Source organism: Carlito syrichta, unplaced genomic scaffold (assembly GCF_000164805.1).
Source record: "Carlito syrichta isolate Samal-C Ts95f unplaced genomic scaffold, Tarsius_syrichta-2.0.1 Scaffold308056, whole genome shotgun sequence".
In the NCBI taxonomy this organism is placed as follows: domain Eukaryota; kingdom Metazoa; phylum Chordata; class Mammalia; order Primates; family Tarsiidae; genus Carlito; species Carlito syrichta.
This window is the reverse complement of record NW_007252152.1, coordinates 299,215-308,515: the sequence shown is the minus strand read 5'-3', so window position 1 is coordinate 308,515 and position 9,301 is coordinate 299,215. Positions and strand designations below refer to the sequence as shown.

Below are 9,301 nucleotides of genomic sequence, written 5' to 3'. Positions count from 1 at the left end.
CAGCAACATGAACTTGGCTCTTGATTCTAATGAGAGGAAAATAAAAAGCTTGTGGTTCATCTAGCCTCTTCTTCTGTGGATCTTTAGAAAGAATTTCAAACACATCATCATCAAGATCCACACGTGTTGACGCCCTCCCTCAGCCCACCTGGTGGCCAACACAGAAAGGAAACTAGAGACATTTAACTCTCAAATGGCCTTTCTTCTCTTAAAGTGGAGATCAGGTGCCCAATGCACATGTCATTCTAGGTGCTCGAGGAATAATACCTCTTTGAATGTATCAAAGCTTCAATATGTGTTGTAACACTGAACCCCCCAAAGCGTATGAACTTTTTGCAAGAAGTTCCATCTCCTGGGGAAACAAACCTGTTTAAATATAGGTAACTGCAAACCAGAGTGGTCGATATCATAACAGAAGAAGATAAAGGGGGCAGCAACGTGTCACAGAGGAAGGAGTGCTTAACTTTGTTAAATAAATGAAGTTAATAATGTACTACTTGTATGACTCTTCACAGAAGCAGCCAACACTGGGGCTAGAAGAAGCCATCGTGGTAACTTAGCACAACCCCTTGAATTTTCAAGTGGAGTAGAGTTTGAAGGATACAGCCCCCAGAGTCCCTTTATGCTTGAAATTTAACTTTCTCTTATACAAAGCAATGGTAGAGTTCACCGTTGAGCCCATAAGCTACTCATGAAAAGAGATTAGTGGGAACTCAATTGCCAGTTGATTTTGAATTCTGCTCAATCACAGAAAGGGAGTCTGTTTCCTAAAGCCCAGGAATCTTTGGAAGGCTTAGAGTCCTTCAGTCTGTTTTCACTGCATGAAAAGCACCTTAGGGGACAACATGCTCAAAAGGTTATGGTCTGGGGTTGCTTTCATAGAAAACACGTTGTCTCCTTGGGGTATCCTTCTCCAGCAGATGCCAGCACCCTAGCCCACACCCACAGATGCACCCAGGCAGAGGCCAGGGAAGCAGCTTGGATAAGGAAGGCATCATCTCCTCATTCACGGGGATGTCTGCCTTTAACTGTACCTGCCAGTGGGGTTCACATCTGCTGGTCTCTCTCAGCTGTTACCATTTCTTCCTAAAACATTTAACCTGCTTGCACAACTGTACATATTTTTTTTTTCTATAAAGCCAGGGGTCCTTTTCTGCTCTAGGGCTATGGATAGTCTTCTTGAGGTCTGAAAACCCAAAACTGTCTGCAAAACGTGTGGGGCTATGGTTTGAATGTTTGTGTCCACCCAAAATTTGTATTTTGAAACCTAACCCCTAGGGTGAAGGAGGTGGGGTCTTGGGGAGGTGATCGAGTCATGAGGGTGGGTGGAGCTCCTATAAATGGGATTAGCGTCCTTGTAAAAAGAAACTCCAGAGAGTTCTAATTCCCTCTTTCCACCATGTGAGGATACTACAAAAAGACAGTCACCTGCAGCCCCAAAAAGGACCCTCACCAGAACCTGACCATGCTGGTACCCTGACCTTGGACTTCCAGCTTCCAGAGCCGTGAGAAATAAATTTCTATTATCTATAAGCCACCCAGTCTACGGCATTTTGTTACAACAGCCTGAACAAACTAGGGTATGTGTTCAACATTCTCTTGTGAGAGGATCCACGGCTCCGACCAGATTCACAGGAGAATTGTGAACTGAAGAAGCATAAGAACTAATTTGTCCTTGCAAATGGGTATTAACTATTACTCCAAGGGCCCTGGGTGTGTGCAGATGCCTGCGGGTATATCCTCGCATCCCAGAAACCTCTGGGAGACGGGACACTCATTAACAGGCCTTCCACTCTCCTCCCACATTAAAAAAAATTTAACAAAATGTCATGCCCAGGACACACAAAACTGAACCAGCACAGACAAAAAAAAAAAAAAAAAAACTTCAAAAAAATCAATGATCCATTTAGTCACTGTGAAAAGTCTGTCTTAAAATCCAAAGTCTTAGGGAATGTCAAAGCCCTCGTTAAATTTTTCATAAACCGTGTTAAAGAAAGGACCTTTTCAAAAGTATCTGGCCTTAAACAGGCTCTTGAAACGGTTCTCCTCAAAGGGCACGGAGCTGCTTACCAGTGACTGTGAGTTAATTTCTCTTTAGACTGGAGTGGGAGCCAGAGGCTCGAAGAAAGAACTCCAGTGGGGTCTTTGGAGACACATGTCGCTATTTAGACCCCTGAAGGCTTCATGCAGTGTCATGGGTTGAAGTGACATTCACATTGGCTGAACGTGGTGGCTCACACCTGCAGTCCCAGCACTTTGGGGGGCTGAGGTGAAAAGGATGCCTTGAGGCTGGTAATTTGAGACCGGCCTGGGCAACATAACAAGACCATATTCCTACATAAAATTAAAAAATTTGCCAGGTGTGGTGGCACACACCGGCAGTCCCAGTTGCTTGGGAAGCTGAGGCAGGAGGATCACTTGAGCCCTGAAGTTCATGGCTGCCATGAGCCGTGATTGTGCTACTGCACTCCAGCCTGGGTGACAGAGCCAGACTGTGTCTCTTAAAAAAACAAACAAACATTTGTGTGCCAACAATTCGCAAACGTATACCTCTAGCCAGACTCCGTGCTCCAACTCCAAACTCATGTATCCAGCCGTCTAGTCGGCATTTCCACTGGAGTGTCTCACGGGGGCAGCCAACACTCACGATCCAAAATGGAATTCCTGAGACGCCCTCTAGACCTGCTCCAGCCACGGCCCTCCTCATCTCAGTTGACGACAGCTCATCCTTGCAGCTGGGCAGCCCTGAAGCCTCTGGGTCCCTCCCCTCTTGGCTCTTACCTTTCTCTCTCACCCCACACCCATCAGCAGATCCTGTTGGCTTCACCTTCACTAGGAACCCAGGGCGGGACCCCTTCTTACCACACCAGGTGTTGCCAATCTGGTCTGGGAGCCACCATTGTCTTTGGCCTGGACTCTGCAGTGGCCTCCATACAAGCCCTCCCTGCTTCCATCCCTCCCCCTCCTAAGATCCATCTCAATCTGGCGCCTAGAGAGAACCTTTCAATGCTCAAGTTGAGCCCTGTGTTCCCTGTTCAAAATCCTGCAGGGAACCATCACCCATAGAGCAGAAAGTAAAAATTTTTACACCGCCTCCAAGTCTAACTAAAGGCAGTCTGACTTCCCTGTCCTCCCTCTTCTCCCTCCTGCTTACCCTGCTGCAGCCACACCGGACACCTGACTACTCCTCACAGGTGCTAGGCACGTTCCTCATTCCGGCCTTTGCACTGGGGCCTTTGCACTGGCTGTTCATCTTGCCCAGAATACCCACTGTTCCCAGAACACCCTAGGCTTGCCTCTGCTCTATTGAACTTTTTATTTTTTTTTTAAGATGAGAAAAGAAAGTTTATCTAGAAAGTAGATCAGAGAAAAAGGTTGAATCTACCTCCTCAAGATTAGAGAGGGGGCCAGATGATTAAGGAACATTTGGTCTGAACTTCTTGTTTTATAGCATTCATCACCTCCTAACACAATAGATAATTCAATTTTTATTGTTATGTTCGTTATAGAAGGACAGAGATCTTGGTGTGTTTTAGATTGATTTAACTCATGTGCCTAGAATACAGCATTAAGTGTCATCAATAAAAGGCAAGGCTGAGAAAGAAATTTCCCTTCAAACCTCCTGATCCAGGCAAGCCAGTGGTCCTCCAGTTTACTGAACCAGTGACTATTAGCACCACATCCCTGATGAAGCCTAACTCAGCTGAGAGTCCTGTGAGCCTCCAGATCCTCATTTCAAAAGACACTTCCACATCACCATGAAAGAGACAAAGGCCGAACTTGGGCTTGGACATGCCAAAGACCTAGAAGAGGGTCTCTTGTCAGGGAGGAAGTCAGATTTGAATCAATGCTGATTCGGGATCATAAAATGTGGCTGTCAGCTTCCTACTAATTGTTTCTGGCTTCATTCCAAGTTCTCACGGGCGGCGACCAATGTTCGAGAAAGTAGATTCGTGCTCCCTGGCCTTCTGACAAAATGAGCCGGGAAATGACTCTAGGTGAGCATGCTGGGACACAGAAGTGTTGTGGCAGGTGTGGTGTGGGAAAAGGGCCATTATGGGACAGTTGGGTACTCAGTGCCACCCACTGCTATCAAATCTGGATGCCAGACCACTTTTTTGTTCTTCAGGGAAATAGATATTCATTGTAGTGGCCTCAAGTCAGTGTAGTTCTCTTATTTGATGCTACATCCAGTGGACAGATCTTTATTCCTGCTCAATTTGTTAAAGAAAAGGTCTTGAATGGCAGAAGGGAGGCTGAGATGAGTGGATTGCCTGAGCCCGCGGGTTCGAGACCCGCCTGGGCAGCAAGACCTCATCTCTACGATAAATCAAAAAATTAGCCGGGCGTGGTAGCGCCTGCTTGTAATTCCGGCTACTCGGAAGGCTGAGGCGGAAGGATCGCCGGAGCCCAGCAGGTCGAGTCTGCGGTGGCCGGGAGCAGTCACTGCACTCCAGTCTGGGCGATAGAGTGAGACTCCAACTCAAAAAAAAAAAAAAAAGACAGCTACCATTATGATGAAGACACAGTGAAAGTAACCTCTTTTGGCTTAACAATTAGCATTTAACAGGCTAATTGTGATTGTTGAGGCTCTCAAATTGTCCTCTGCAGAGGACTGAGGGAGTCTTCCAATGAGCTCTTTAATATATTGGGGTGAGCACGACCAGATCCTTTCACCTTGGTCACCTTTGTGCACTGGGGTCCCACATAAGACTTCAACTCAAGACATACTTGAATAGCAAGCTCTAGAAAACCAACCAGAGTTTACTCGTAACTCAAAGGGAAATGAGAAAGAAACAGATGCTGATGAAAACTTCAGGAAAGCCAGCCTACACGTGATCACATGATAGAAATGCCTAAGATTGGGATAGGAATAATAGAGAAATGAATACTCTTTTTATCCAGAGAAATATCAGCTTAAAAAGTGATTAGACACATAGTGCTTTAGACAGATTTAATGGATACTAGAATAAGTAACACATTAGAATTTTCACTCTTTAAAGATGACAAAACAAGTTTTCATGCTGTAGGCAAAAAAATATCAAAAGACACAGAGGAATAAACTCAGTTTGGTCATGCTCTTTGCTTCCACAATACAAAAGCCAGAGACAATGGAGCATCATCTGTAAGAGCTTTGAAAAGAAAAATGTCGTGACTAGAAAGCTTTGCCCAACCAAGTGGTTGCTCCTATAATGGGGTAGCAGATTGGCATTATTGACTCTGTAAGGACTCTGAAAATACAGCACCCAGGGACACTCCCTCGGAAAGATAACTGCTCAAACTCAAGTTCCCAGGTAACAAAAGATGGATCCAAATGTTTAAGAACTCAAGATTGAGGAAATCACTGCTGAAAAGGCAGCGGGAATGTCAATGCTAACAATGGCTTCCATTTAAAAAATTCTCATAAGGCCCAAGCACTGCACTGAAAGTTATATGTGTATTTAACATCTCACTTAATTATCAAAATAATCAAATGTGACATTATCCTCATTTCACACTAGGGGCGGCCCCCAAAAACCCGGAATTTATTTATAAAAAATTTGTGTATTTACAAATATACAAGGCACCTATCAAGCTGCTTTTTCCACTGCTCAAAACAGTTTTTGAACTTGTCGATTTGGACACTTTTTAGGGCTTCTAACTTTTTTGTTTTACCTCTCCCATATCAGCGTTTCCTTTTGAGGGCTTGTTTCGTCTGAGGAAACAAAAAAAAGTCACTTGACATGAAATCAGGTGAATAGAGAGGGTGAGGCATGTGATCAAAAATTGCTGAACACACAATGTGGTGGAAGAACCAGTCACCTATTTGCCACAACTCTGGACGTTTCTTCCACAAATCATGACACAGCCTTCTAAAAACTTCCAGATGAAAACTTTGGTTGACCGTTTGATCCAGGAGAACTAATTCCCAGTATGCTTCGAGGGGACCACCCTCCAAAAGATAACTCCGGGTTTTGGGGGGGTTCCCCATGTAGATGGGAAAACCACGGTTCGAGGAGTTAAAGCAACTTGTCAAAGATAAACTCATTGGTAAGTTGGCAGTACTGGAATTTCAAAATGTATCCCACAAAGCTCAGGTTCCCTTAATTTATTTATTTGATAATATCTTTATTATTTTTATCTTTATGCATGTCTTCTAATTGCTCTAAAAGAAATATACATCATTTTTGAAATAAAACATCAATAAGTCTTTCTTTTTCATTTAAAATAAATCCAAAAATATAAAGCAAATTATTCCAAAATGCTAAACAGAAAAAGAATTGATAAGAATATTTCACAAAGACACCCACATAAAGAAAGCATGTCAGTGCCAAAATACACTGCATTCAATACGGTTGACCCTTGAAGAATATGGGGATTGGTGACACCAACCCCCTGTGCAGTCACAAATCCACATATAATTTTTGACTCTCCAAACACTTAACTACTCATAGCCTACTGTTGGCCAGAAGCCTTATTGATAATATAGACTCGTAATGCATATTTTGTATATATATTATATATTCCACTCTTGCAATAAAGTTAGCACAAGAAAAGAAAATGTTATGAGAAAAATCATAAAGAAGAGGAAATAGATTTGCTATTTATTAAGTGGAAGTGGGCCATCATAAAGGTCTTCATCCTTGTCATCTCCATGTTGAATAGGCTCAGAAGGGAGAAGGGTTGGTCTTAGTGTCTCAGGGGTGGCAGAGGCCGAAGAAAATCCAGGTCTAATTGGACCAGCAGAGTTGAGACCCATGTTGTTCAAGAGTCAACTCCGTTAGGCTCAGTGGCTCAGCCTGTCATCCCAGCACTTTGGGAGGCTGAGGCGAGTGGACTGCCTGAGCCTATGGGTTCGAGACCAGACTGGGCAACTTGGCAAGACCTCGTCTCCACAATAAATCAAAACGTTAGCCAGGCGTGGCAGTGTGCACCTATAATTCCGGCTACTTGGAAGGCGGAGGCAGAAGAATTGCGGAGCCCAGAAGGTCGGCGCTGGGGTGGCCGTGAGTGTGCATGCCACTGCACTGCAGCCTGGGTGACGGAGTGAGATTCCGATTCAAAAAAAAAGAGTCAACTCAGCTGTATTTTTAAGCGGCATTAAGCAGACCAGAAATATGCTGTATTTGTAAAAGGCACCCTCCACAGCCATCAAGTCATAGTTGTGAAAGTATGCTCCAAAAAACTTGGTATCAAATATGTAAAGAATGAAACTACCTTTACCAGACATGAGAAGATGTTTAAAGTAACTGGAATGGGAAGTTCTCACATATCATGACCAATCTATGATGAGCAACCCCAAAAATAAAGTCCAAAAAGATGTGTACTCCTGCCTTCCCTGCCCAGAAACAGGACCCGTGTCACGAGTGCCCATCGTCTTCCTCCAGCCAGACAACTGCACTGACAAGTGACTCTACCTTCGGGCAGTGCTGGCGCGCCGGAGGGCAGGACCTTACCTGGAACGTTGTGTACAGTGATGGCCAAGATGAGCAGCACAATCCTTCTCCAGCGGCTGCTGCCGGGCTGCACCGGGTTCCCTCGAGAAGGCACAGGCGGGGCAAGACCCTCTGGAAGACCAGTGGGCGCCGCCTTCTTCCTCTGATAGGCCTCACCATTCTCACTCTTGTCTGAACAAAAAGAGAGGGATGGGGAAAGAGAGTCCTTTGAACATGTGCGTGTTGGCCCTCAGGGAAACCACAGCAGCAGGAGAAAGCTCCTGCCCCCAATTTCCCGTAAACTGTGCATTTCCTGCATGTTCATTCATCTACTCACGCATTCACCCATTCAGCAAACATTCACCCAACAGGCATTTAATGCCTAATGCACAGGTACTAAGATGGGAAAAGAAGACAAAAATGAAGCATCCGATGCCCATTTAAGACAAGCAACATCTGACTAGGAGCACAGATTCCAGGACCATCCCTCCAATTCACTTCCTGACTCAGTCACGGGTCCGATGTGTGGTGCTAAATGGGTTGTTTCACCTCCCTGTGCTATGGTTTCCTGACTGATAAAACTGGAACAACAATGGCACCGATCTCGTTGGGGGGCTGTGAGGAACAAATGAGGGAATGCAGGAAAGTGCTTCGGATGTACAAATGCTGAATGTATTGATTGTTCTTATGAGTGTTTTTTTCCCTCTCTCCCACAGAATTACACAAAAATTCCTACAGAATTCCGTAAGTGCCACTACTCTCCAGGTCACTCTAATTCTGGGGAACCAATAAAGATGCCAGGCTCAGTCAATCAGATTCCCTCACCAGGAAGACTTGGTGACTTGAGTGTGGTGTCAGATCTGAAAAATCATGTGTGGATGGGCAGCTATGCCAGAAGGGAATGAGGGAAGTGGCCTGACAGACAGACAGAAGGAAACAGATGTACATCAATAAGCAGACACAGGAAACCATGTGCAAGAGTCGACTGTGTTTTCAAATAGTATTCAGCAGAACCAGAGAAAAGGCACTGTCCACAGCAATCATCTGACAAATACAAATGCAGGCTCCAGATAACTTGGCATCAAATACACAAAGAAAGGAACTCAGAGGTAGAGAGAGGCACAAGTGCCAGAGGATATGAAGGGCCGTGTCCAGCACTCAGAGGACATGAAGGGCTGTGTCCAGCACTCAGCACTTGGGGTTTCATGAGCAACCCCTCCTTTTAAAAATTATTTTTGGTTTGTATCTGAAGGATGTAGTTTCTTAGGGCCAGATTATCCTATATACCCTGGTCCCCTGGCTTACTTGTTTATTTCTAATGAAGGCCAACTGTATGGATCTGAAATCCAGAATAAGAGACAGGTAGAATATCCAGACTTCATGGGATGCATTTGTGGGGAGAGCCTCCTGGAAGAGGCAGATCTTGAGTGAATCTTAAATACATAATAGCACAAATAGAAAGAAGAGTCTCTCTATCGGGAGAGGAAACAAGAACCCAGCAAGCACAACTCAGATGTCTCTTCAACTGAATAAGCAGGAGGCCATTGGCCTGAGACTTTCTTGATACCTTTCTTTTTTATTTTCTTTTTTTTTTTTTTTTTGAGCTGGAGTCTCACTCTGTCGCCCAGGCTGGAGTGCAATGGCATGATTATGATGATCCCGGCTCATGGCAGCCTTGGCCTCTGGGCTCAGGGGATCTTTCCACCTCTGTATCTGAGTAGCTGGGACTACAGAGGTGTACCACCACACCTGGCTCATTTTTTAAAAAATTTTTTGTAAGCTGGGCTCAGTGGCTCGGCCTGTAATCCCACGCCTTTGAGAGGCTGAGGTGAGTGGATTGCCTGAGCCTGCAGGTTCGAGACCCGCCTGGGCAGCAAGACCTCATC

At 44.9% G+C, this 9,301-nt stretch overlaps 1 protein-coding gene across 1 annotated transcript in view; it reads right to left on the bottom strand.

The window, feature by feature from the left end:
• Nucleotides 1-7,039: 7,039 nt before the first annotated feature.
• Nucleotides 7,040-9,301, bottom strand: part of LOC103267214 (zinc transporter ZIP11-like) — a 242,408-nt gene continuing 240,146 nt past the window's right edge. Inside the window, exons 6-7 of the mRNA XM_008064819.2 lie at nt 7,437-7,607; nt 7,040-7,197 (exon numbers count right to left, since the gene is read on the bottom strand). Of these exons, the coding sequence (XP_008063010.2) occupies nt 7,040-7,197; nt 7,437-7,607 (329 nt within the window). The remainder of the gene's footprint in view (nt 7,198-7,436; nt 7,608-9,301) is intronic.